At 42.7% G+C, this 27370-nt stretch overlaps 2 protein-coding genes across 2 annotated transcripts; one reads left to right on the top strand and one right to left on the bottom strand.

Moving 5' to 3' along the window:
• LOC128426321 (tumor necrosis factor receptor superfamily member 13B) lies at positions 1 to 6997 on the top strand. Its single transcript, XM_053413148.1, has 5 exons — positions 1 to 120; positions 2410 to 2544; positions 3434 to 3550; positions 5014 to 5292; positions 5412 to 6997. The coding sequence occupies exons 2-5, from the start codon at positions 2430 to 2432 to the stop codon at positions 5684 to 5686; spliced, it is 786 nt and encodes a 261-aa protein (XP_053269123.1). The 5' UTR covers positions 1 to 120; positions 2410 to 2429; the 3' UTR covers positions 5687 to 6997.
• On the bottom strand, positions 6448 to 27264 carry usp22 (ubiquitin specific peptidase 22). The gene is made up of 13 exons (XM_053413147.1): positions 26758 to 27264; positions 20625 to 20757; positions 18067 to 18180; positions 17403 to 17504; positions 15578 to 15744; positions 15341 to 15488; positions 14066 to 14168; positions 12427 to 12585; positions 10578 to 10704; positions 10209 to 10300; positions 9907 to 9969; positions 9215 to 9364; positions 6448 to 8764 (listed from the first exon to the last, which is right to left on the bottom strand). The coding sequence occupies exons 1-13, from the start codon at positions 26875 to 26877 to the stop codon at positions 8722 to 8724; spliced, it is 1521 nt and encodes a 506-aa protein (XP_053269122.1). The 5' UTR covers positions 26878 to 27264; the 3' UTR covers positions 6448 to 8721.
• Between the last annotated feature and the right edge of the window lie 106 nt (positions 27265 to 27370).

Here is a 27370-nt window from a genome sequence, read left to right as displayed (position 1 = left end):
TCCCTCCCCCCCGCAGTGAGTTCTCACTCAAATGAGCCTCCAAGCTGAAGTAGAACACAGGCCTTTCTCACTCATCATCTTCAAACCGAGGAGTCTCCCGCTGCCTCTTCGTCTCACCAGGTAAGCCATTCCTTTCAAAATGTCGTTTTCAACGCACACAATCAAAAAAGAAGACAACTCAATGACTATGTGAAGACAGCTGTTCCTAATGGTTTTGTTTTGCATGTAAATAAGCACTTTTTTAGTGACTCACAAACATAGTGTGCGTTTGTAACAATTTCTTGTTGTACAATCCGAGAGGGGGCACATGAGTGAGACCCCGAGATGTGAATTAAAGAGTGTGACAGATAAACCCGAGAGTAAATCAGCCTTGTAATTTGTCGTGTTTGAGAAGGGAGTGCAGGGCGGAGGAGTTTTTGATGTGTGTGTGTCTTTCACGGTCCGCTGCCCCAGTGCTCTCCGGAGCGAAGAGGACAGCAGCTACGAGCAGAGGCATGGTTTCTGAAAGGATGGAAGCTCATGAGTTGCAGTGAAGGAAGTGTGTGTGTGCAAATTTGTTTGCTCGACAAGAAGTTTTAATAAACCAGTGTGAGTGGGTCTGGGCCTTCAGTATATAACTGTGTTTAACTGGTTCAATAAGTGTTGATACCTCAATTACACCGATATCCAATCACTGAAATCAAAAACACCGGCAACCAGACAGAACCAGAACATCGGAAGTAACCCTCCTTGCTACAAAGTTTAATATATCGTAGGCCATAGTGTAGTATAGTACAGTATACTTTACTATATTGTATTATGATGTGCTATAGTATATTATTACAAATTATATTCTGTATTTAGTGTAATATACAACAAATCAACCCATTTTAACCCAACAACACAATGATTCTTCAAGCACATTATAGCATAGTGAATTATGATATAGTACAATGCATTATACTATTGTGTACTATATCTCTTCTACACAGGCACAATATACTACAGGATAGTACAGTACAGTGTCATATAATCTGATAGTATTTTATATGATACATCAGCATTCTATATTCCTACTACATGATAATTCTAATACCATACATTATAGTCTAACATGGTATAGTGTAATATATGAGAAAACGTCGGTCTATAATCCTACTACATATTAATTGTTACAAGTACAATATATGATGGTATAATATTCTATACGACAGCATACCACAGTCCTACTACATCTATACAATAATATGTAATGCAGTATAGTATGGTCTGGGCTGTACTGTACGATACAGTATAATCTGGTATAATCTAATGTAATACAAAAACACCAGTCTATTTGTACTACACAATATTTCTTCAAATACAGTATAGTGTAGTTTACTGTTGCATGGTACATTGCAGTAGAGTAATATAGTATGGCAGACTTGAAGTAACTGTATCACCTTGCAGTAGTGCTTCACCACAAAGTGAAGTACAGTGTTGAAGTCACTTTACACACAGTACTTCACCACACTGTGAAGTACTGTGTTCAAGTCACTTTACACAAAGTACTTCACCACACTGTGAAGTACTCAGTTGAAGTCACTTTACAGTTTATTAGGTGGAACTAGCTAAAAGTTAGAGTTTCATCCAACAGTTTTTCAGCCCATTCACAACAGTGAGGGTCAGTGACACAACCCAGAAACACCTCTGTCTACGGCAACACATTCCAACAACACAACAAACCACATCCTCCAGAATGACCCAAACACTGAGTCTCAAGAAAAGTGAACATTACAACAACAACTGGGCCTCACATGTTCCCTCAGCCTCCGTGTGGTATCAGCTGAGGAACAGTCCAGTGGGCACCAGCTGCACCACCAGAGACAAAAGAACCAAGACACCCACTGGGTCTAAAATACTGTAGCTCCATATTTACACTGTGCTGCAGCCCGACCAATGAAATCACATGACAGGGGCCAATCACAGGCGTGTCTGTGTCTGTGTATATGTTTGTTTGTGTATTTGTTTTACAGAATAAACTATTCATGTTTGAATTTGAAGTAAAAAAGTTATGTTTATCTTCTTGAGATAAATTGAATATATTTGTATTTTCTTTTAATTGATAGTTATTTATAGTTTTAGTTTATGGCTAAACAATTACAATTAAAAGCCCCAATGACATTTGTTTGTCATAAGGGTTTAATCCCAACATCTAGACTTTCTTTTAAATTCATATTTATGCTTAAATCAGAACCTGATTTCTTTCACCCTAGAATCTGTAGTCAGGCTCTGGGATTATTTACATCATAATGACAGTTCTCGGTATCATATATTGAACCGTATTATACCGCCTATTTTGTTCACTGGTTGCTTAAAGCAACATGTGCATACTTCCTCCTCTCATAACCTTCCTGTGTGTCTGTGTGTTGTCGTGCTCGTGTTCGTCAGAGTGAGAGTGATCAGGGCCGATGGGTGGAAGCTGCCTTGAGGGTCAGAACTGGGACCAATTGGTGAAAAAATGCATGAGCTGTCGTCTGCAATGCCAGAAGCCGTACGCCGTCAGCAGGTGCATTAGTTATTGTGGTGAGTACACACAGGCACACGCAGACATGAGGTCAGAGGGATGAGCGGCCGTGAGGTTCAAAGGTCAAAGAGACATTGATCACTGAAGCGCTGACTCGTCGTTTCTGTTGATCTCCGGTCACCCTGCTCCTTCTCACTGCATCGTCTGTTCCTCCTCCTGATGAGGTTCATCAGATAATGCTAAACAGAATTTCAATCAAACTTTGGGTAAATTACATAAAAATAAGAAAACTGTTCACTCCAGCCTTTTCTTATTGAATTGATTGTATCTAAAGGATTATACAAAGGTTACGAGGCTTGGAACAGAGGCTACGTTTGAGGAGAACGAATGCAATTCAGTTATTTGTCAGCAGGAATATGCAAAAACTAATTTCCATGACTTGGAGGATGTATAGAACACTGGTCGAGACAGAACACATTAAATTCAGGTGCAGATCCAGAAAAAGATTAAAAAAAAATGTCCACTTTCTTTAAGATTCTGACATAGGATTGTTTAGTTTTTTTTTACCCTGGAGACAAATGGCTCGATCTTGATGATTTACATGTGGTTTCATATGGGGACTGTGGTTTCTTTCACTGTTTAATATCTTGAAAGAATTACTCACTACAAGTGAGTTATGAGTCTATGAGTTATAGATACACAATTATCATAGGTGACAGGATTTTAAGGGATTATTTCCAGCAGAATATTTGCATTTCTTCCCACAGTTATAGAAAAAGAAGAGAACTCGAGGGAGGACAAGGTTAATGCTCTATTTCGCCATCTTATTGATAGAGAAAAAAAGTTCTATAGTTTTCGACAGACAAACATGACATGACCTCCTTGGCAGAGGTGAATGGAGTCTATAGAAATGCACAAGTTTGATTTCACATGTCTTCCTGCAATCAGAGTCTACACAATGCAAGCGGCTGCCCGGTCACTACTATGATGTGCTGCTGAAGACGTGCATGAGGTGCGCTGAGGTTTGTGGCAAACATCCAGCAGAATGCTCCCAGCACTGCCACAGTGAGTAGTGACCCTGCTGCTCTGGATTAGACTTTTAATCATGACCTTTCTTTTTCCCGTTACCGCTCTGTTTGGATGAAGGCGTTGAGTTTAGCTGCATCAGCAGATTACTGGCATAGAGGGAACTCCGGTCTCAGGAGAAATGAACACCGACTTCAATGCCTTTTCTGGAAAGTCAGCAGTTAGAAAACAAGAGGATGCTTAAAACCTTTAGTTGAATGTACGTCAGTGAAGAATGCAGTGGTGCGATGCCTTCGAGACCTGACCCTGGGCTCATTTGCTCAGGAACCTTTGTTCCATATACTTACAAACCACAGAGCTGAACAACAAAAGAAGAAAGTTTAACCGTCCAAACCATAGATATATATATAAAGGCTAGAAGTCTCGTCCGCGTTGCCGGCCAACGGAGTCGAATGTCCGCACATGGCGGCCATCTTGCCACAGGCGGCTCGCCCACCCATAACATTGTGTTGGTAGTGTACTTTTTAAATAAAATAAAATAGTTCTTGATGTATATTTGTAAAGGGATAACTTGTACCTGTATAGAACATAATTCTATTTTTTAGAAAATAACATAATTATTCATTAGTATGCAGTGTCATAACTACATCTCTGACGTTTATAACAAACCAAACCGTTTAAAAATCGGTTGAAAATTGAGCAAGTGATGGTTATTTAAAAAGTACGTACAACTACAACACAATGTTATGGGTGGGCTGACTGTGGCAAGATGGCCGCCATGTGCGGACGTTCGACGCGGTTGGCCGAGATATCTAGCCTTTATATATATATCTATGGTCCAAACACTCAAGGTGTTGACAGTACTTTTGGCACCTGAGCAGAACTAGACCCAGAAGGTTTAACGTTTAACCCCTCGTCAAAATCGTCCGTCTCAATTTTTCTGAATTTTTCCACCTTAATAGTTCGTCCATTTATAAATCAGACAGATGCTAAAAAGCTGATTCATGCCTTCATTTCATTTTCGCCGACTAGATTACTGTACTGCACATTCTACAGACCTCCCAAAGAAAAACAACAGAGACACTCATTCAGAACTCTGTTAACCAGAACCAAGAGGAGAGAACCCTTTAGTCCAGTTCTAGCTGCCTGTTACACGCAGGATCAACTATAAGGTTCTCCTCCTCACTTGCCTGAACTCCTGGGCTCATATCTTTTAAATAATCTTCTTTAATTTCGATTCTTATGCATTCTTTTTTTAAATTGTATTTCTTTTTCTTTTAAATGTCATTAACCTTGTTTGTGTGTTGCTTAAAATCTCTTCTTATTTCAATACATTACCATTCCATTTATTTTTATCTATATCGCATGGAAAGCACTTCAAACTGCATTTCTTATGACAGGTGCTAAACAAAAGGAAGATTATCATTATCAGGATAATGATTGAAGGTCTTTTCTACTATGACTCAGATGACTAAGATCCATCATTATCCCCCCCCCCTCAGCTACGTCACCTCCTGTTAACCCGAAAATGCTCCTACCGAACTCCAGAGAGTCCTCGGTGCCGATGGCCCTGGAGGACTCCACGCTCCTGCTCTACTCTCTGCTGGCGCTGTGCATGGTGCTGCTGTTTTCTAGCTTGTCTTTGGCCCTGGCCGTCTTACTGAGGAGGACCAGGGCCAAAAGCTCCAAGCCAAGATCCAAGGAGGCCAAACAGAAGCCGGTTGTGCAGCCTGGTGAAAAGCTCGGCCTGCAAGGCGGGCAGCTGGGGCACACTTCTAAAGGTTAGTGTAGTGTGGAGGACTTCAAACACCCTGCAAATGAAAGAACATATAATTATCATTTATTTCAAACCTCTTCCACCTCTGAATTAATGTGTTTCTCATTTGATCTCTGTCTACAGATTTTGTAACAAGTTCAGGCTGCCCCCCGAACCGTGAGCAGTCAGATGACTCCATCCCGACAGAGACGTGCGTGTGCATCCACTGTTTCCCGGACCTGAAAGCACTAGGCCAAAGCAATGACAGGCCACTGGGACCACAGCTCTCCTTCAACCAGCAGGCTGGCCTCCCGGGGGCCCAGACCACGAAGGCCAGGCCTCTCTGGACTGAGCAGAGCCTCCACGGACCAGGAGGGGACAGCAGTGAGATAAGGTTCCTTTGCTCCCCTTCAAATTAAAGGGTCTCGCAGGAAAAACCGGAATGGATAACCACGTCCCCAACGCACCGGAGATGTTCACCAGTATATGATAAGAAAGGATTAAATCCTTTCTTATCATATACTGATGGACATCATATACTGATGAACATCCTTTCTCTTCACAACGGGGACATTTTCCGATGTGACAGCAGCAAGAGATCAGACAAAAATAGACGAGTAATGCAAATAAACATGCAATAATTAGAATCTTTTTATACAGTGTAAAAACAGAATATATACAGTGTGAGAATATTTGCAGTGGAATACTGGAGTTTTGATAAAATATTAAATGAAAATATGGTCTCAAAGGAACACTATAAATTCTTTCCCACGTTTAAACAGTAGCCTCTAACTTTGATTGACAGTAGACTGAGTAGAATTTGAGAGAATGGGGCGTCTTTCGTTCTCACTCCTCTCCCTGAACGTCTGCTTATAACACAATGAAACTAGTGAGCAGGTAGGATTTCCTGTGACAAGTGTGAAACTGATAGTTGGGTGGAGCTTAAATTGTCAGGATCAGGCCCAGCGAGTTCAAGAGTCATGCTGAAGTGTAGATCAGCTAAAAGGCCTTAAGGAGCTTTAACAACTTCCTCGTTTGGTTCCAGACCTTCGGACATCTCGGCTTAGTCCAAACCAAAATACCAGGAGTGAAAGGAGCCTCGGACCACAGTCCAGATCAATGGGCCAAAGTTTAGTTCAATCAAAAGAGAAGGTCTCAGTCCGGATCCAACTGAGCCCTGGTTCGGTTTGTTTGCAGTGGGAAAACTCTTCTTTGGATCGTTCAGACTTGCAGTAGATATGTTTGAATGATAAGGATGGTAGTTATAATACTATAGTGATATTACAGTTAGAATTAAATGACCATTTCACAGAGCCCAGCAACATTTGATTGCTAACTCACTGTAATCATAATTTCAGAAAAGCACGTTCATGACTGACTCGTGTTTTCTTCACTGAGTAAAACTCATCATTCAACAACTCATAACAAATTGAGTAAACCTGTAAATTAGTAAGCAATGACTGGGCAGATGACACAATGTGTTCATCAGAACAATCTGCCACATGAACGAATACAAACAAAAAAAACCTGTCAAGTGTTCTTATTGTTACCACCACTGGGAGTCGCCAAAGTCAATAATGTTCAACTTCTTATGGGACTTTGTAGCAGACGCTGTCTGTATTGTAGGCACAGAATACTGTGTGTACGTGTAATATAAAAAGAACAATATGTATCATCATGATAAATAAATGTATGTATCATTAAGATAAATAAAAAAGCAACACAAAGGAGTCTACAGATATAGATATTTCTTTATTTGAGTGTCCTTCAATGACTGTGTCCAGTTCTTGCAGCAGTTACATGTGTGTGTGAGGAATGACTGATCGGGTCGATCGCTTTCTTTTTTCCTATCACGACCCCCTGTGGCTGGATCCAGCGATATTAAGGAACTAATCGACTTGAGGTTTCACCATTTGTCTCTTACATACAAACTGTACATAGATACTTTTACATACACCATCATCAACATGTGGGGAAAAAATCCTATCAAACTGTGATACCCAGCTCAGACGGCATGCTGAATGCAAGTACTGATTCAGTACATGGACACACGGTACATACGCACGCGCACAACACACGTGCATACAAACAGGAACACATACGCACTGGGTTTTTTTTCTTCCTCCTCCTCTTTATACGCAGTAATATTTTATACAAACACATACAACGAGCTCCCCCCCCCCTCCCCTTTCTTGGGCACATACGAGTGCACTAAGACCAAACACGCACGCACACACACACACACACACACACACGCACACACACACACACATATATACAAACACACCGAATTAGAGCGACATGCGGCCGACGGTTAATACTGCAAGATCGAGCTTATACACACCTGTAATAGAAAAAAAACACCTTCCTCGTTCAACTTTTTTTTTTTTTTACCGTTTACCTGAAACGGCATCAGGAAGACAGACATTGAACGCATCATTATCGTGGTGATGTTGCACAAAATTTGAACCCAAAAGCCACGTTAAGCAAATAAAGCAGAAAGAAAGCCGCTGTAGCAGCATGTTCATGATAATGATCCGAACCATTTTGCTTTTTGTTGAAAAACATATTTGACAGCACAATGCAACACGCACGATGTGAGAGTTTGGGGAGAGAATGCAAAACCGTAAACGAAACTATGTATAAAAATATATTATTCACGGTGTTATCCATTTCCCCTGTGACTGTTTGAAGCAGCAAGGCAGAACATGACAGATCCTTTATATCCATGTCCTTTCACAGAACATTTCCTAGACGACTACAAAGTCATGAGTAATGAACAGAATCTGTACAATTTTTTGTAACATCATTTGTCAAGGGATGCCGCTGCACCCCCCCTCTTTGCATTTGGAACAAAAATGCATAATCAGACTTCCTTCTTTGAAATATTTGGTCATTTGGAGGAGTGTGTGTAGGTGAGTGCTTTAGAAAAGTGTTTGTCTAACACACCAAAGAAATTAAATTAAATCACTTAGCTAAAGCAGAGCCCGACGCTCTGTTTCATGTTATATATCCACAGCATTGTGATCATGTAAACCTTCCCCAGATAGAATAAGGTTGAAAAGAACCTTTCTGTCCTTTTGTCTGCATTCTGAACAGGCCGACTAATCATGTAGTGAATTCCTTCTCATCGTTTGCTTCTTTGTCTCCTGAAATTCGACAACATTTTTTTGCAGGTACACACAAATCCCTTCAGAGTATTTTGTTTGGTTCTGGCATCTTGGTTCTATCCCCGCACATCAAACGGCTCAGTCTTAAATGTGGTACAGAGGAACGTGACTCGTATGTCCTACGCGTGGCTCCGTGTCAGAGTGAGAGGTGCGACTCAGAATGATTCAGGTAGGCTTGTGTTTTCGGTTTCCTTCTCCTCTCTGGTCACTGTGTTACCTGTTCCCATGCAACTCCCCTTGCGTCCTGCCTCAGTTCCTCCTGCCGGCTGCGCTGATGCAGGGGACTATTCATACTCCAGGAACTGTTTGTGGTAAAACAAGAGGTACCTACGGAGATAGAAGCAGCAAAGCATCAGATTGCAAAAACACTGAGGGCCCGTGGTAAACCTGCTGTTTAACCACACACGAGCGTAGGCAACTGACTGCGACGCGAACGTTAAGATCCATGGACTTGTGTCAGACCCCTAAATCAGAAACACGTTTTGAAAACAGCAAGTTAACTTGTCTAGTTCTGCCATTCGGTCGCTGATGACCTGCCCACTGACACTGAAACAGTTGAACATACATCAGAAGTCGCTAATATGACAGACACCATCTTCGAGAAATTTGGTTAAAGCGTACGGAAGTATGGAAGAGGAAGGGTTTATGACCTCTACTGCAGCCAGCCACAAGGGGGCGATCAAGTTGACTTTGCTTCACTTTTATGGAGCAGCCATGTTGTCCATCTTTACATAGAGTCTATGTTTCAGAGCGTGAGGCGGCATCGTCAATGCTCACCCTTCACTGTCCAACACATCCTTGATGCTGGCCTTGGTGATGATGGCGTCGTCACATTTGAACCACTGGTCCTTGTGCTGCCGGATGAAGGTGGTGTAATGGCCGCTCTCTAGTGTCCCCTGGTGGTTAACCACAGCAAAAAGACTATACCTAACACGGATAGAAGAAGAAGAAAGAGAAAAGGGATCATGAAACGGATGATGTACATTATTTTACAAAACAGACTGTGAAGATTTACATCAGTGTCTCTGCAGTTCTTTAAAAGTAAGGAAGGAACAAATGTAACATGTATAATAGCAGTGGAAGTAGAAGGTGTTCAAATAGGTTAGTTGTTTGACTTGCCAGCAGTTTACAAATTCACAATCATTTGATCCACTAAAGAACAACTCGTTTCTTAATTCTCTCCAGTGAAATAAATAAATTTTTGTCACAGAGCAGGTATTTGAAATTATATTAATTTTGAGATCAGGTTCGGTAATTTCGGCTCCTGGACTTTTTACTCCGACGCTTGGCAATAATCATAGAAAACATCCGGCACAGGTCGGGGTTCAAACACAAAACCAGGACATCTGTCGGGTTCAGGTCGGACTTTGCACATTTTCTCTACACTGAATACACAGGTGGGCACTAAGGCAGGAGGAAGCAGCCTGGGAAACCAAAGGAGTCATGTATGTTGAGATTGTTTGTCTTACTTGTTGTCGTTGTTGAAGGGGTCCATGGTCTGCTGGTACTGCCCATTCATCCTGCTCTCTTTACTGAATCACACACAACACAAGATACACGTGAGAGTCACAGAGGTGGACTGTTTTAAACTTGACAATCGGGCCCATGCCTGAACAACTGAAACGTTTTTATTAATCATTACTTCTTCAACACAAGTCTCTCTTCCATTGATTTAAGATTTTTTTTAAAGTTTATAAAAAACATACTTGATTTGCTAATCTTTTGAAGTTTTAATTGGAGAGCTTCCCACCTTCATTTGGACTGTGCTCACCTGGAGGCCATGAAGGGCGTCATGTCCAGCTCCAGTGGGAAGGAGACGTACGTTGTGATCTTCCGCCGCAGTTTGGCTGAATGCTCAAACCTCTGAAACCCACACATGCAAGTGTTACAGCTCGGCTGATAACCAACCAACAAACCACTCACACACACAGGAGTGCGCTGCATTCTCATAAGGTCTTTGCATTGGCTTCCATTCATTGGGTACAGCCTATAACCAAAACCTTATTCCAGGACCTTAGAAATTAAACTTTGCCTCATTAGGACCTGAGGTCTACTGGTCCTGACAAGGTCAGTGTATATGCTGGATCCTAAGATCCTAATGAGGTAACAAAAGTGAATATACACACACACACAAACTTACTTTGAGGTGAAAGCAGGCCACAATGGGCAGCTTCTTCATGGTCAGCTGCTTAGTGGATTCCTGGTAACTATGGCAACCACTGCACTTGATCTTAGCGCTGCTGCCCAGGTGCTCTGGTCTGGTGAACCTAGAGGAGAGGGGACAGGATTAAGTGCACGTGTATGTGTGTGTGTGTGTGTGTGTGTGTGTGTGTGTGTGTATGTGTGTGAGTGAGTGTATGTGCGTTTTTCAGCGATGCTGCTGCAGCCACCTGCTGTCCTGCTCCAGTGAATTGGGGATGAACAGGATTTAGTTTCAGTGAAGTGTATCTGTACATGTTGCTCACTGCTCTCTGAGGGTTTAGTGTGATGACGGAGGGAAGTGATTTCAGATTGGTCTTGTCTCTGAGTTTGTGTCTGTTTTGAATAGAAAATAAAAATGCTTTGACGGTTAATGCCATGATGGAGCTAGAAATGTGAATTTGATAAACACGAGAAATAATCCATGATTTGAAATATGGTTATAGCATAGTAAATACAGGACAATATCCGACATAGTATGTGAGGTAAGACCAGAGCAGATGCAGCAGCGCACGCCATGAAGGGGTGGAGTCTGGAGGCTGGAGACAATGAAAATACTTGCTCATGCGAACTACCAGATGGACAGGTGGGACATGGTAGTGTGGGTAAAATGAACTGATTGTGCTCGACTGTCATTCTTATACCGGACCTGTCCAAACAGGTAACACTAACCCTTCTGAAATTTTAGGTGTTTTTTGCAAAACAGGCAGCGAGAACACAGAATCACCCGGAAATGCTGGTGCGTGTTACACCACTCAGACTGCAACAGTATGGTGTAGAAAACATAATACTTTAATGACCATGTGGCAGGACTGTTAAAGCATAAAGGTTGTCGAGGAAGCAGCCGGCAGACCACAGCTTTGTCTCACTCTACAAAGTGAAGCACCTGCCCATCACTGTCACAGGCAGTCGTAGCCTGCCCCCTGCTGCGAGTGAAACATGCATACCTGCACCAAAGAGTTAAATGTTAAAGTGCATTACTGAATGAGATATTAAACTTAGATGACTTAAGTCATAACACCAAGGGAGAAATCTGCTGGAACAAAAACGTCCCTTCCTAAATCACATCTTAAGTTTTTCTTAATCCAACAAAATAAACACATAGAAAACGGCACATGTTAATGACATTTTTTGTAAAAAAAATGTTTTCACCTCATTCTCAATTTCTCAGAGCTCACACATCGAACAGTCTGTATTCCTCTAATGTTGAATTAAACCTGGTAATGTTCCTCAACGTAACTTTGCACATACAGATTTAAATGATATGTCACATACGTTTCTACATTATACTTATTATTTATAGCCGATTTCAGGCGTGGCCATCGGTGACTGTCAAGAGAATTGGGTCAGGACTTTCTCTGGAGTTGCCTTTCACAGACGGTGCAGCATATGAAGCAGAATGTGAAATGCGGACTGCAAATGTTTTTGTTACCTCAAAAAACGCATAGCTCTAGTAAATTCATGAACTCCCAAAAAGGGTTGAATGGCTCTCTGATGGAACAGTTTTTATGTTCACAGACCCTGAACACCAGAGGCACAGGCAGCCAAAGGACATTGACTATGTATATATAATCCCGGATTACCACACGGTTTACCCTGGTTCAGCACCGATCCCAGTGCTCTACCTGCTGACTGAGCTAGAACACCAAAAACAATAAATACATGTCTTTGAAAAAAATATCTAAGATAACTGAGGTTGCCATTTGTGTTCTTGAAACCCACGCTGTCCTGCGTATGTGACTACATGCTGAATATTCCATGACAATGTTTCTTTTCGCTTGGTCAGTTACCTGCGGAGACAATCTGTGAGCGTTGTGGCTCCGGTGGTGTGACTCTCTCCGTTGAGGGCCGATCCATCTCCTCCGGGGCTGAGGGGCCAGAACGGCGTGGAGGATCCCGGCAGGTCCAGGCTGATGTCCCAGAACGGGTCGATGGTTGTCGAAACACCACTAAGAAGAGGAGGACAGAGAGACAGAGAAGATGATGAGCTTGTTAAAGAGAAAGACAATATTGTACAGTACATCTCTAATATAGATTTAAGGAGTTTCTGTGTATCATGTGTTATCCATTTGATAGGACACTCACACACACTGTGATTTGTAGTTTTCCTTTATTATGTCAGGCATTTAAATTAGACAGACAAAAGAAGGGGGCAGAAAATCCATTCTGGCATCAGTTTAGCTGCTGGCTCAGACCCTTGCACTGCTTATGTTGCCAGCTAAGCTTGTTCATCTGGGCTCTGAAGATTACTCTGCTGTTGAACGCCATTCAGGGGTGCACCCTGCAGCTGAGCACCGCTACTTGACGATTTACAACAAAGGATACCAGCTAATAGCGTTTTCAACCTGAGAAAACCTTGGAGGAGACCAATCTTTTATGCAGGGTTACAAAGGATTGGTGCAGGTTTGGAGCGGGGGGGGTGTTCAGCCTGTGCAGGTGTCCAGTCCGTCACAGCACTGACACATGAAGGCAGATACACGGCTTGGAGCTCTAAACACAGCACCTCCTTGATGAACACTACACTCACTGTCACACTGGAAAAGCTAATGTGAAATCTTCCAGTTTTGTGTCCAGTAAAGTGTTTGGTAGGTATGTCTCTCTCTCTATTAGCGGCATTTCCGATTCTGGTATCAGTATCAGAACTTTCAAAAGGTCATTAAATTTGTAAAAGACGAACCAATTTTTTTTTGCTGGAAAACCTTCACCTCTGATTTGAAGTCCAAGCATATGGACAAAGTCGCTGTAAAAAATAAGTTCTTATAAAGAGAATCCGACTCATTTGCTTCCTATTAAGATAATTATTTTGTCCCAAATACAAGCTTCCCCTTCCCTTACAGGATAAGCAGTGTTGATTATGGATGGATAGACCTTATATTACCTATATTGTAAAATACATCTGTATTGGCACTACATCTGGATGGGCAGTCCAAGTACTAACAGCCTAACCACCTGCTCTTGGTAAAGCTCAAGACGTATACATGCAACATTGCAGCTGCACATTTTTCGAGAGGATTTATATATTTTCTGAGTCAACCTGGCTCCCTGAGGGTTTGCATGAAAAAATGCGTATCAAATCATGAAGCTCCATTGGTCTCTCTGGCCACCAGGTGGAACTAGAGATTAGCTTTACCGACTGCAAGCCATTACAGGGTCTTCTTGTTGCTGCAGTGTGACAGTGCACTGCATGTGAGTGTTTGTGTGTGATTGATGGTGCAATGTGTGAACGGTGGAGTAGAGGCAGGAGGGTCACCTCAAAGAGAGAGATTACAGCGTTCTGACAGTGAGTAGCAATTGAAGTGTCATCTCTGAACTGCTGTTTGGTCGAGACAGGATCAATGTAGCAGCAGCACTTAACACATCTTCTCTATTAATCTTCAAATTTTTCAGATTGTCTCCTGAGCGCACACACGCAGACACACAAACACTTACTGGCAGACTTGACAGGTGACGTCAGACTGCAGGCCCCCTGTGAAGATTTGGTCGATGATGCAGTTACAGTGGTTTGGGTTGTTGGCTTTCTTTCCGTTATCATCTGCACAGACACACACACACACACACACACAAACACAGTCACTAAAAGCAGTGTTGTGTGACTTGACAGTTTCCCTCTCTGCTTATAAACTGCAGAGAGGCACAGAGATGTAAGAGAGTCAGTGTCGCTTCATGTCTCCCTCCCTCACCCTCTCTTCTCCACACATCTCTTACTCCAGCTCTCCTCCTCTGCATCCTCCCTGCTTTTCCCCCCTCACTTCTTTCACATCTTCTCGTCTAAAGCTCTTTGCACACCAAGTCCGTATTCCCCTTCCAAAATTTTCCCACGTTTAAACATTAATAAGACAACGACTGTGAAACGTTAACTTTGTCATTAAACCTCATTAATGTTTTCAGAACAGGTTTGATTTGCTGCAGTTTCTTTTTTGCACATTTCAAGCTCGAGCTGTTCGGGATCCATCTGATCATTTGACCTGGTGAGCGAAGACCCTAGGTCATGTTCTTTTCCAGCTGCGTTTACACTATAAATGGTAAATCAAACTGTGTGTGGCTACATCCATTCTCTGTTTTCATTTGAAAAGAGGATTTTCCAACCGAAACTTAAAACTCTGTCCACACAAGCGTTTTGGCTCCATATCAGTTTGACTCCCCCTCAATATTAAGACTTCTGAAAGCTCAGATCATGTGACCACTCTCGTACGTTAACAACAAGCATTTGGTTATAAGCTGCAGAATTGTCGCAGATTGATAGAATAATAGCTTGTCAATTACGAATGTTAACCATTAAATGCAGAAGTTAACTGCACAACAGCTGCTAGCAAAGACGACAGGGTCAGCATCGCTGGTAATTGATTATCAATGTTCTACACTGGTAGCCGAGGTTATGCTGGTTGTTCTTTTCTGGAAGGGGGGTCATGTGATACGAGCCTGAACAATCTGCGAAGGCTGTCATGACAGTAACGGACCAATCAGCAAGCGGTTGCAAGTGTCTACATCATAGTTTTCAAACATCTCAGTTTCTGCTTGTCCTAAAAAGCAACACAAGACTTTTCAAACTTCAACTGTGCCAGCAGGGTTTCCAAACTTCTCTGCTCTAGCAACTCAAAAACCCTGGAGTAGTGTGGATGTCAGGTTTATCTGAAACAGAGTTGATGTGTCTCAAACAAAAATGCAGTAGTGTGGATGTGGCCTGTGTGTGTCTGTCCATTTGACCTTTGCAGTGTCTGTGCAGGACGTCCAGCGCCGCAATGAGGAACTCGTGGGCATCTTGCTGCTCGTAACCAGCCAGGTGACGGGCGTGAGTCCACACCAGGTGGAGGAGGCGGAACGGGATGTGAGGAGAGCGATGGCCTGAGTAGAACTACAGAGGACATGGGGGGGGGTCTACCACTTCTCTTATCTCTTTGCTTTTATTTGAGAACATACAAACAAAATAAATGAAAACGGTACCTCCTGGAAGAGTTGCGACATCTCACACACCAAGCAGGAGTTGCTCTGCATCTCGCATTTGTGTCGGTCAGACAGGAAGAAGTCACGCAATAGCGGAGTGTGCGTCAGCGCCTGGACAATGCAGTTCATGAAGCATGTGTTGCCCAGGTTTATCAGACCGCGGAGGCCTGAGAATGGAGCGGAGGAGAAAAATGTGATGAATAGTTAAATAACAGGGGGCAACAAAGAATAGATGAATAGAAAGAATGGGGTGACGAGACAGGGAGGAATAAAGAAACAGGGACAGAGAGAAATTGCTCCAAAACAGCCAGATCATTTGTCTTTGGCTGTTGCAGTGGAGAAAGTAGGCTGCAGTGCTGCCAACGAGAGACACACACACACTATGTTGTCCCTGGGGCAACGTTGAACTGCATGCAGGGAAACCCTTGTCAGATAACAGCAGACTAAACAACACGTTCACACATGGGGAGGTGGAAGAAAAGAAGGACAGAGCAGGAGGGAGAGGAAGGATGGAGGGAGTGATAGATAGATGGAGGTAGGTAGTGTCTTCACAGATGAGACGAGCACCCTGGCCTGGGATGTCCCCACACCTAAGATGGTGCGTGGGATGTTAATGGTGCTCGATCAGATCACTGCAGGCTGCTACAAGGTGTTAAACGTATATGTCAGCGCTTCTCTCTCCCACACACTGCCTCCTTTCAAGATTCCCTGATGCTACAAACATGTGCTACTGTTTTTCTCGAAACACAATAAAAAACACCTCTCACTGTCCATCCATTAACCCGGGCTGTACATAACTAATCTATAATTCAACATGATGATAATATTTTGGGCTTCTTTTGTTTGGAAATGAGCTGGACAAAATATAAGAACCACCTTTCAATGCAGTCCAGTACATCACACACTACCATTTTGAACAAAAACTGAACATCATGTCCCTCAATTGTCTTCCCCTTAGCCGGGTAAATAAGACATCCCAGACGTCCCTCTCCCTAGCCATGCTTTTCTGGCTCTTCCTGGGGGATGCTAGGGCGTTCCCAGGCCAGATGGCATATGCAATCCCTCCAGTGACTTCAGCATCTACACCGTGGTGTCCCCCTAGTTGGGCATGCATGGTAAATCTTTAACAGTAGGTGCTTAAGAGACATCTTGGCTACATACCCGAACCACCTCGACTTTCACCTTCCAACATGAAGGGGCAACAGTTCTGCTCCAAGCTCCCTCCGGGTGTCTGAACTCCTCACACTATCTCTAAGGCTGAGCCCAGCCACCCGACAAACAACATTTCTGCCGCTTGTATTCATGACCTCGTTCCTACATGTGTAAGCTTTGAAAAAGTAAGAGTCACTACAGAGCGGCTGAGTTGGATTTGTTCTGACTGTGAGATGTACGTAATAAAGTGGCCAGTGAGTGTATAATAGTTCCGTAAGTCTACAGAAGAGGGAGGGAGAGGAGGAGGTGAGCTTTAAACACAGTACTTGCAGCGATAATGCTTTCAATGTCCATGGCACCTTTTTCATCCTCAGGTAATTGTATTATTTTTGTTTGTTTCAGTTTTTGTCCACAACACACCACACCAACTTGCTCACTGTAAGGAGAGAAGTTTGCTGTATTCTCCAGAGTACTAAGGGGACCTCACAGAATGTTCAGAGTTTCTTCTGAGACGATTTTGTGTTCTCACATGTAACCCTCCGGAAAATTTCAGGGGATTATCTGGAGTCCAAAAATTGACAAACAGCAACTCAAAACTATATAAGCTTTGTGTGTATGTGCAAGATAGGGAGGGAGGGAGAGGATGAGTCACAGAAGGCAAAAAAGAAAGTACCAATAGTACAGTTGGAGGTGATTCTCCTCCTCTTGGGGTTGTGGCGGAGCAGCTCCAGCTCCCTCTTGGTTGGCTCCCACGTTGAGTACTTCTCCCCTATGCCTGAAAAGAAAGACATGTTTGCATCATGCAATTTTTTAGCGTTACGAAGGCAAGTTTATTTGTACACAACCATTTAACAGCCCAACTATTTAATGTGCTGACACTATACAAGGTGAAATGTTATAAAAGTCTCTAAAAAGTAAAAAGTGCTGTACAAACATATTTGATGACATATGAAAGTTATGTTTGGCTCTAATTTTTCTTCCAGCTTGTTCTTGGTCTCTTGTGTGTCCAGATCCTGTTGCGAGAGACTAACTTCACATAGCCAGTTTCTTGGTGATTTAATGTTTAAAAGACTACTGTTGCTTTTCTGTGGCTCAAAACACATTTAATTCTCTTTTATCCTCGTTTAATTGCAGGCAACATCTGTTCAGTTCAGTGTGTTGAGTGCTAAGCAACTGTGTGGGACCCTAGTTAAGTGATAATATATTTATCTCTAAATACTGTATGTGCATCTTTTAGCAAAGAACTTGAAATTATATGCTTGGATGTAATTTTGACACTCTAAATATCTCTTGTTGTGGCACACGTGCACGCCTCTGTGTGTTTGATACCGTCATACCTTGCATTTTCCATGCTTTCCTTTGCTCCTCTTTGGCAATCTGTTCCATGTCTTTGTCATAAATGTAGTCTTGGCACATAAAGCAGTAAATTCCTCCGTACAGCAGGTCAATAGCTGGAAGGACAGAGAATGAGAGGGAAAACAAAAAGCTGTTTTATTTCCATGCAGGGACACAGTTCTATTTGATTGTCTTTGGGTAATAATGGGGCTGTGCGCAGCTACAAGCCGTGTGAACAGCTTCATCTCTTTTTATTCAGACCACGTTGCCATGGTTCTGCGGTTCCAGGTAGCAGGGGTTTATCTGCCGACTTATCTGCAATCTGTTAACTCAGTGGACGACAGCGAGGGATGGAGAGAGCTTCAGGGAAGTCAAAAGGTGAGGTGGAGGAGGGCGCTGCAATCTCTCCCCCTCATAAACTCTCTTAAATCTTCCCCCAAAACTGTCCCTTCCACTCCCTGGAAGGGACAGTTGCTGTCCCTTCCAGCTACCTGTTTGCTGTTGCCATGACAACCTGCCTGCAGGCCTCTCCTGGCATCCACTGCAGCGATGGGTGGGGGAAAAGGGAGGGATGAAAGGATGGAGGAAAGTAAAGGGGGTAGGGAGTTAAACTACAGTACGGGATCTGCAGTAACGGCAAGAGAAGTAACGATACAAGTAGAATTAGATGAAATGCTGCAACAATTCTGAATATCGAAAGGGTCATCAGGTAACCATGGGAACAAGAGGACGGTAAAAGAAGAGAAATGGTGGACAGAGACGGAGAGATTGTCCCAGTACGAGGTGGCAAACAGAATACAAGTAATAGGGAGTGAAATTAATTAAAATGCATGAAAAGGTTTGAAGAGATGGAACGGCAAAAATATGGAGGAGAAGGAGGAGAGGAGGAGGGGCCGGGGTTTAATGGAGGCTAATTTCACAGGGTTTGTTGAAGATGACTTAATTACCTCCTCACCAGTCTTCTGAGATCTGTTCCTTATTTAATGATATCATTTCTCTCCCTCCTTATTAGACAGTTTCTAACTGCTTCTTTGCAACATATAAAATAGCAGCTAACCTAATTAAAGTCACAATTACAATCCGTGGAAAACACACACAAACACACACCATAGGGGGTCTTCCTGAGCTGAGCGATAATGCAGAGTAAAAGGAGCCTTCGTGAAAACAAATCAGCAGGTTTCCAACATCTGCCAAGCCCAGCTTTTGTCATGGACAATCCTGAGAGTCTCTGCTGCAGCACAGTTCTCCTCCAGACCCTGCAGTCTGATGGACTATACTCAAGCAACCTGATTCTATTATGTGGCGAAATTAAAATTAAGATATTTTTGAGTCTTTTGAACCAAATTTCAGTTGGGCATTTTTATTAGAGCCCTGGCAATAAATTGGTTGGGCTTTTTCTCATTAATTCAAATCCTCGTCACGAAAAATGTGTTGTCTTTGGCCCTCACAGGACTGTAATAAACAAGACCATTTAATTTGGACCAAACCGAATGATTGGCTGGCGTAGAGTGAATATGGCAAAGACTAAAGAAAATGTTTTAGAAGCTCATCATAGACGGTTTTCCTTTTATTTCACAACAAAATCACAGAAAGAAACATGCCATTTCCAGCAGTTGCTTTTACTGAGTGACTTCAGGTGATATTCAGCTATTTCCTATGTGATATTTCAGTGTTCTTTTGAGCAATGTTTTGATTATTACATCCTGTGTGTCCCTGTGGGAGTAGCAGGGATAGGGTAGAACAGCCAGCTCTTCTTGTTGCTCTGCAAACACCCACGTCTTTGTTTGAATCTGGTTCCAGGCAGACTGTGTCTCTGATGCAAATATTCAATACGTAGAGTTAAAATATGACTTTGCCATTTCCCACTGTGAACACGCAGCAAACAAAGCAACCTCTCTGTGAGCTGTGGCAAAAAAAAGTGAGTGCATCTCGAAAAACATATTTTCATTGAACTAACTTTTGTGTAATGTTTTATATACAGTTTTAGAGTAATAACCCTTTCAAAATAAGTCAAACATAGGTGGGTTAATGTCCAATATAAAACTAACTTTGAATTGATATGACATGTGGACACACAAAGACAGACACACAGACACTCTGGTGTTTATGAACCGTCTCTGTTTCATGCATTCGCACCAGGCTACATCTTCATTAGCCACTCGACTGTATAATTAGCCCCTTTAGCAGCCTCTGTTTTGAGAGAAGCAGCATTACTGCGGCAGCCTGTACAGAGGTGTGTGTATTTGTGTGTGTGATGTTTGTACTGTCAGTGTGTCTGCTTAGGAGGAAAGTACCAACTCATTTAAGCAAATGGGGCTAATTGCAGGTGTGGCTGGGCCAGTGTGACACCCATGTGCACACAGAACCCCCAAAACACACCTGCTTCAGTGTCATATATGGACACTGGATATATGGGTATTGCAAATGGCTGCTGTGGAAGAATAAAGGAACTGGATTTGGGGGCATTAAGAAAATAACAAGAAGAGATATTTAGTTAAAAAAACGATTCTACAGTGCGTATTTGAATGTGTTTGCTTGGGTGTGTGTGTGTGTGTCATACCTAGGTTATGCCTCTTGCTCTTGGCGTGCTCGTGGATGTGTTTTTTGGCAAAGCAGGCGAAGAAGACGCAGTAGAGGCAGGAGTGGAGTCTGTTCAGGTGGGCGCCGCACATGTGGCAGATACATGACTTGGCCTGGATGGTGGAGGGGGGGGGGTCAGAGGAATGGAGAAAGAAGCATTGGTTATCACAACTGTTGCACTTACAGACACATTAGCAACATCAGTAACTCTGGTTTCATCTGACTGACTTCAGTTAGCCTCTGCTTAAAAACAAATATTAAAGATATATTAAAAACCAGGCAGGATTTAAAATTGAGGAACAAAGTGTATCATTAAATGTTGGAATCGGACGGCATGAAGGTGCAGTTTGTAGAAGTGCTGCCGCTCAAAAACAAAGTATCTTATTGTTGCCTCATGAGTAAATTCATGTTTGCCGAAATTTTTTCCTTTCAACTTGTGGAATGATAACATGTCATGGTGTTGTTTTCAGGGTGCTCCGGTGCCAATATCCGACCACAAACAAAATCCACTGAGGCAAGTTTACAGACTCAGTATCATTCGTTCTTTCATTCAATGGCTATCCAACTACAGGAAGTACATGTACGTACATCACATCCGTGTGACAGCATCTGACATTTCCGAAAATTGTGCTGGTAAAATTGTTTATTTAAATTTTTAATTGTTTCAATTACAGTACATCAGAAGCTACTGCTTCACTATTGTGTGAAATGTAAGCATTTACTGGACCAAGCCAGCCATTACAAAAAATGTTACTTCCACTAATAAATAATTTATTAAGCAAAAAACATTCCACTGAGCTTTTTTTCAGCCTCTGATGCTTTGCACAGAATCTTAATAATCAACTAGTAAGCAATCTAATGGGGACAACTTTCTAAGTATGAGAAAGAGTGCTGTGTATTTGGCTGTAAGTGAATGAACAGAGGTCTAGAAACCTGAGAATATTCAAGTTTATGTGACAATTTGTCTCACACTTGGCTCTTCCTATTTTTTTTTGCTGTAATGGCTGGAGAACCCATGGCAATCCCGATTTCTGTTATGTATGGATATTAATGAATCACATACATTCTGTTTGATAGTCGTGTTGGAAAGATGAGGGGGGTTGTAACTGTGGGTGGAGAGTATAGAAGGCAACAGTTCAAAAGCATGCAGATGAGAAGCTGGCACGCCAATGAGCTAGCATGAATATGAGGAGGCGAGAAGAAATGAGCAATGCCTGGGAGAAAAGTGCAGGAGTAATGAGAAAAGACAGTGGGAAGAAGAAAGAAGATGGAGGAAGGTGCAGGGGCAAAGAAGAGACAAAGACAAAAGGACACAAATCAAAGAGAAGATGATGTTTATAATGTTGATGCTAATGATGCCAATGCACAAGGTTGGTTTCAATGTCAGATTTCAGTTTTCAGATGCTGACCAAATATGTTCCACTTCAGAGTCACCTACAAAAGGACACAAACATGTAGACTGAAATAGTTAAAAGAAAGAAGGAAAATAAGTGTAAACATGTGAGATGAGTAGTCGGTCTGGAGTCAAAGGACTGAGAACAGAGGTGTTGTTTCACTTGCATTGTCTTGAAGTTATCACCAGTCCACCTCTACTGACAGAAACACATGCAAACAGTACAAAATCCTTTACTGAACGACACGCACTGGAATTAATTTAGCATTTAATCTCTTTGAAATGCTGTGGATGCCACAGATTCTATTCTGCCACACGGCCTTGTGACAGTGCCAACAATGTCCCATGAAAAGATGCATTTACAATGGCTTGAATGTGGAGAGCACATTAGCATTTGATGCACCACATTTATGGACGGTGGAATCCATTATTATTATAGTTGGGTAATATGCTGCATATTTTCCTTGTTAAACATTTAATTATTTGGGAGCAGCAAATTGACACAACTGTGAAGCTCTAACTAGCTAATATAAAAAAAAAACTTCAATATTTAAGAATTACGTATTGATCAAGTAGTTGCTGATTCAGTCTCCATCGGTTAACATTATGATATAATTACAGTTAAGTTCTAATTTAAAAGACATTTAAAAGTTGTAAGAAATGTGTCCAATCATTTTGGAAGAATTTTGGACTTCAGCAATCAGGGACTTAAGCTTAGTTTATTTCAGTTACAGGTTTGATACCACTCTCAAAAACTGTAATGTTTATTAAACAGGTGTCTAACTGTGCCTCTTAGCATCTCTACATTTACATAATAGTATAATATATTGGTTTGATCCATTCACAAACCAAAGAATAACAACAACCCTTGCCAGCTCTTTCCCTCAGTTTCCAGTCTTTGAGGTAAGCTAATTAGCTAATCAGCACAAGCTATAGCTTCATGTGAGACCACCAGTTTGGAAAGTCACATCAGTTTCCTCCTCTTGGACTCAAGAGAACAAGGAAGGAAATAAACATATTTTGAAAAACAATTCCTTAAACCAGATTAATGACAACCCCCTCCTAACAGCTGACTAACAGCCCACTTAAAACCCCTTCGGCAGAAAACTGTAAATCACATTTATAACACATTCTTATTCCAGTCACACACACCTAACCCTGCATAAGTGCTTATACAGCACATGCATTATGAAAAGGCATCAATATGCAACAATCTCCATGCACACTCTTTCTTAGACCTGCCAGACTAACAGTTCACATGTACTTTCCTAGTCCCTGAGGACGTTCATATAGGAAATCATGTCTCCCCGTCTATGAACACATATTAACAGCCATTACTGCCATGACAGCAACAGTCTGCGAAAGGCCCCTAAAGTATCATAATGGTCAAATTTGCTAGGTATGCACAGTAAAGGTATAAATGAGGGTATAACTGTTTTAAATGCTTGTGAAGGGGTAAAGCATTATCACAAAGCTGTTTTGTTTTTTTTACAAATCCCTCTTCCTCTTTGTTGTGTGCAGCGCTTTCATGCATTACTTAATTTTCAAACAAAGCAGCATGGGCGTTCACAGATGCTTCACTGGCAGTGAAGTGTAACCGAGGTTGAGAATCTACTTTGAGGTGGTTGGTGGTGCCGTAATGCCACATCTCTTTTTAAGGATAGAATTGTGCATGGATGTTAGATAATTGGCCCCTCTGCGTAAATGTATCCATTTATGGCCCTCCGATTCAGAAACTAGTCAAAAATATGAGAGGCTGTTTAGAACAGGAAGTCAAGTCAATACATTTTGGTTTGGAGTGCTATCATATGTCATTTTTCATTTTCTCCTCAGACTTCTCACTGGAGTGAGAACAGGTGGGTGGTCAGCCAATTGGAGCCCTTGTCTTCTGAGTGAGGCATGGCCAGTCCAATCACAGGCAATGTATTATAGGCTCCTACTATAGCTTAAAACTCCCCAGTAAACGCAAAGCAAATGCAGTGCAGCTATTATCAGCTAAACAGACTAAAATGTTCCAACTGGATTTGGTTTGGAGCTAAACACTGAAGTGTCGAGCCTGATTCTGCTGAAAATAAAAATAGTAACATAACATAAACTAACTAAGGCTGAAACTAACGAGAGTTTTCGTTTTGGATTTAACTTGTGTACGTGGGGGTGGAATAGCGGTTCCGTCAGTGTCACTATAGACACAAGGCAACTCTGCTCAGTGTTGACTTTTCATGATGCATGTTGGTGAGAAATGTGTCTGACTTTCGCCTGTGCTGCAGAGCATCACAATGACATTAAAACCTAGTGGGTGTAAAGTGGCTTGTTTCCCGAGTCAGGTGCAGCAGCCTCTTTCCCCTGGCTGCAGCGAATGGGAAGCACCTCTGTGAAGACAGAGCTCTGCCCTTATTGGCTAAAGGCTTCACTGACACACATGACGAGTGGTATGGTTTTTATTCAGAGAACTTCAGAACCGTTATCTCCTCTGATCATTTCTCCCACAAGGATATGCAAATCGTTTGATCTCCTTCCTCTTGCAGCTCATGTATTTCAGATGAGTACCAGCACCAGTAGTTTTCATTTCTAGCAGGAAAGCTTAAAGTTTACATCAAGAGTTTAACAAAAATAAATTCCTATACACTTTATTGCATTTGAGAGTGATTATGTTTGTAACATATACTGTAAGATAGAACCAGCAGTTATATTGTACTTGACTGTTTGACAATCATATTTTACACTTTCCATATAAATTCTAATAGAGTGTGAAGGACTAAACTGATAAAAAAATAAAAAGTAGGCAATATTCCCCTATTCCAATCTCAATCATTTTCTAAATTCATTGTTTGGTCAAAAGTCACAAAGAAAGAGAAAGTGCTCATCATAATTCCAGACACCAGAATTATATATTGATATCACTTGTTTTGTCAAACCAACAGTACAAACCTCCATGTTACCTTCTATCATTTGTCAAGAAAACCTAAATCCTCACATTTGAGAAGCTGGCAACAGAAAACACTGTTTCTTTTTTTTCTGCCACCAGCTCTGGGTTTATAACCCATTTGACCTCTTTCGCTAGGATTCCATTTTGTGCCGTTGTGCTGAGCAGAGGGAAGGGCAGCAGTGGTACAACGCTGACAGGAGACAGCCTTCACTGGACTTTTGGAAATTAATTTTGTGATGGCCTGATAACTGCTAGTGCACCTGTCACCCAGATGTGACAAGACACTTCAGTGAGCGACAGTGGAGCCTGTGAATTCTCAAGGTGAATGGATGCTTAGCATTCGATGTCTGAGAGTTGTTTGTGACCATATATGGGGCAGATGCTAGAGATAACAGTAAACACTGAGAAGAGAGTAAATGGTGGGATAATTGAGTCATTTGTGTAAAAATGATGGAGGAAACCGGCTACAGTTTATGTGGAAGCTATCATTTTCTTTTTATGTCCTCTGAAGCCACATACACACGAGCAGAGTGGATGGTCTTAAGGAGCCTGGAATATCTTGTCAAATTGATGGCATCCCAACACTAAACATGTATGATTAAATATCTATACGAATACAGAATTGAGGTTAAACTGCAAAAGAAAAATATAGCAAATGAAACTGATTAGGTCTCCTCTGGAGTAAGGGGTTTCCTGTGAGAGACATGCTGCTCTCTGAATGGAAAACTGAGCCACGATCAATACAAAATGTGGCGCCACAGGGAGGTAGTACGCAGCAGGCACAAGAGAGAGCCCTCCTGCCAGTCTTGTCTGCTCTTCAGGGTTCAGGGTGGAGACCCTGCAAACATTTGCAACATTCCAACTCCAGTGTACAAACCCTTTGGACGACCAGCTCCCACTGATCTCTTGCACATGACAGGGAGACGCAGGGTTGTCCCAGAGCACACAGGGTTGCAGTGTATGCAGATGGAGCAGGCGTGCAGCCATGTTCACATGCAAGCATGCAAATAATGTAGATATCTACTGTGTTTTATGGATTCTATCAAATAAAAAGGTGGTTTTAATACTAAGAACACATGTACAGACACAGTGCATCCTCATGAAAGAGAGTGTGTCTGGTGGTTACACACACATGACCAATTCATGTCCAACCTTACCTGAACCACAATTTACATCCTACCCCCAGCTTTCATCCGGACCTCTGAAATGGCGTTTTTGCCTTTATTAGAACTGGGCTTTGGTCCCCATGAGGTCTACTGGGCCTGACAAGGGCTCAGTGTTATTGCTGGAAAAAGTCCTACAGAGGCAACAGAAACTGGTCAGCTCTCCCTTTTTAGCAGTTTGCATTGACTTAACGCAGTGCAAACGCACCATCAACATTGCCTGGCAACATCTACTTAGATAAGGATGTGGCGTAAAGCATTCACGACTGCCTGATCCCATCTTGCTCCCGAAAACAAGAGAGGAAACGGCAGCGTGGAGCAGTGGCCCCAGCGGTGAGCCAGAGGAGGAAGTGGAGCCACTGCAGCGGCAAAACAAATGCACGTCATATCACGATGCGGTCTCCAGCTCCTCGGGTGGGAGCTAACGTGTGGGGCTAACTGGAGTGCATGCTAACAACTCTACACATGTATGAGTGCATGGCGGGGGTGACATCAATAGCGTCTGTCTGGTGTTTGTTGTTTTTGGAAGGGCGGGGAAGTGTCCTCTCCCTCCCCCCCACACTCACACACGCGAGTCCGTGCCCCCCCCCCCCCCCCCTCTAATCACTCGTTTCCGCCTGTCACTTGTTACCTTGCGTTTCCTCGTCTCCGCCGACCCGCTCCACACGAAACACTGATAAATGACCCTCAGGTTCTGCTTCCAGTTGTCCACCTTGAAGCTGCTGACATGGGGGCAGCCCGCGGGACTCATGGTAGTCACAGCATCCGGGGTAGCCGCCGCTCCTCCGGGGGGAAACCGCTGCAGCTCACACCCTGACCCTCGCCGCAGAGCCAGCAGTCCGAACGGGGCTGGCTCGGGCCAGCTCGTCTGCCAGGGTTCGTTATCCGCCGATAGCCGCGCTCTGGCTAATCGGACATGTCCTGGCTGGGGTGACGGAGACACTCGCAGCAGTGAACATTAAGACGGTTTTGACAGTGTCCCTCCGCTGGAAACCAACTTTTATATGTGCGTTTAAATCCACAGCAGCGTCGTACGAGTGTCTCTCCGCTGAATTACATATTAGCAGCCTGGCTAAAGTTGGTTAGCATTGGAATTTCAACAGTAGCGAGTGGCGTCGGGACCCACCTCATTCATAACCGCGGACCAATCAGGGTAGAGAGCTGCGCGTGATTGGCGTGTGCCAACTTTAATTTAGCGATTAGGTCCCGCCTCTGTGAAGCGGGTGCCGCGTCGTGATTGGCTG

Source organism: Pleuronectes platessa, chromosome 21, assembly GCF_947347685.1.
Source record: "Pleuronectes platessa chromosome 21, fPlePla1.1, whole genome shotgun sequence".
Lineage (NCBI taxonomy): Eukaryota > Metazoa > Chordata > Actinopteri > Pleuronectiformes > Pleuronectidae > Pleuronectes > Pleuronectes platessa.
This window is presented reverse-complemented; position numbering and strand designations above follow the sequence as displayed.

Excerpts from the sequence above, each read along its gene's own strand:
- LOC128426321 (XM_053413148.1), top strand. The coding sequence starts at position 2,430 with ATGGGTGGAAGCTGCCTTGAGGGTCAGAACTGGGACCAATTGGTGAAA. Across the intron at positions 3,551-5,013 it reads ATGCTCCCAGCACTGCCACA|CTACGTCACCTCCTGTTAAC; the intron begins GTGAGTAGTGAC and ends CCCCCCCCTCAG. Across the intron at positions 5,293-5,411 it reads GCTGGGGCACACTTCTAAAG|ATTTTGTAACAAGTTCAGGC; the intron begins GTTAGTGTAGTG and ends CTCTGTCTACAG.
- usp22 (XM_053413147.1), bottom strand. The coding sequence starts at position 26,877 with ATGAGTCCCGCGGGCTGCCCCCATGTCAGCAGCTTCAAGGTGGACAAC. Across the intron at positions 15,745-17,402 it reads CACCTCCAACTGTACTATTG|GCCTCCGCGGTCTGATAAAC; the intron begins GTACTTTCTTTT and ends CTCCATTCTCAG. Across the intron at positions 9,970-10,208 it reads ACGCCCTTCATGGCCTCCAG|TAAAGAGAGCAGGATGAATG; the intron begins GTGAGCACAGTC and ends TGTGTGATTCAG.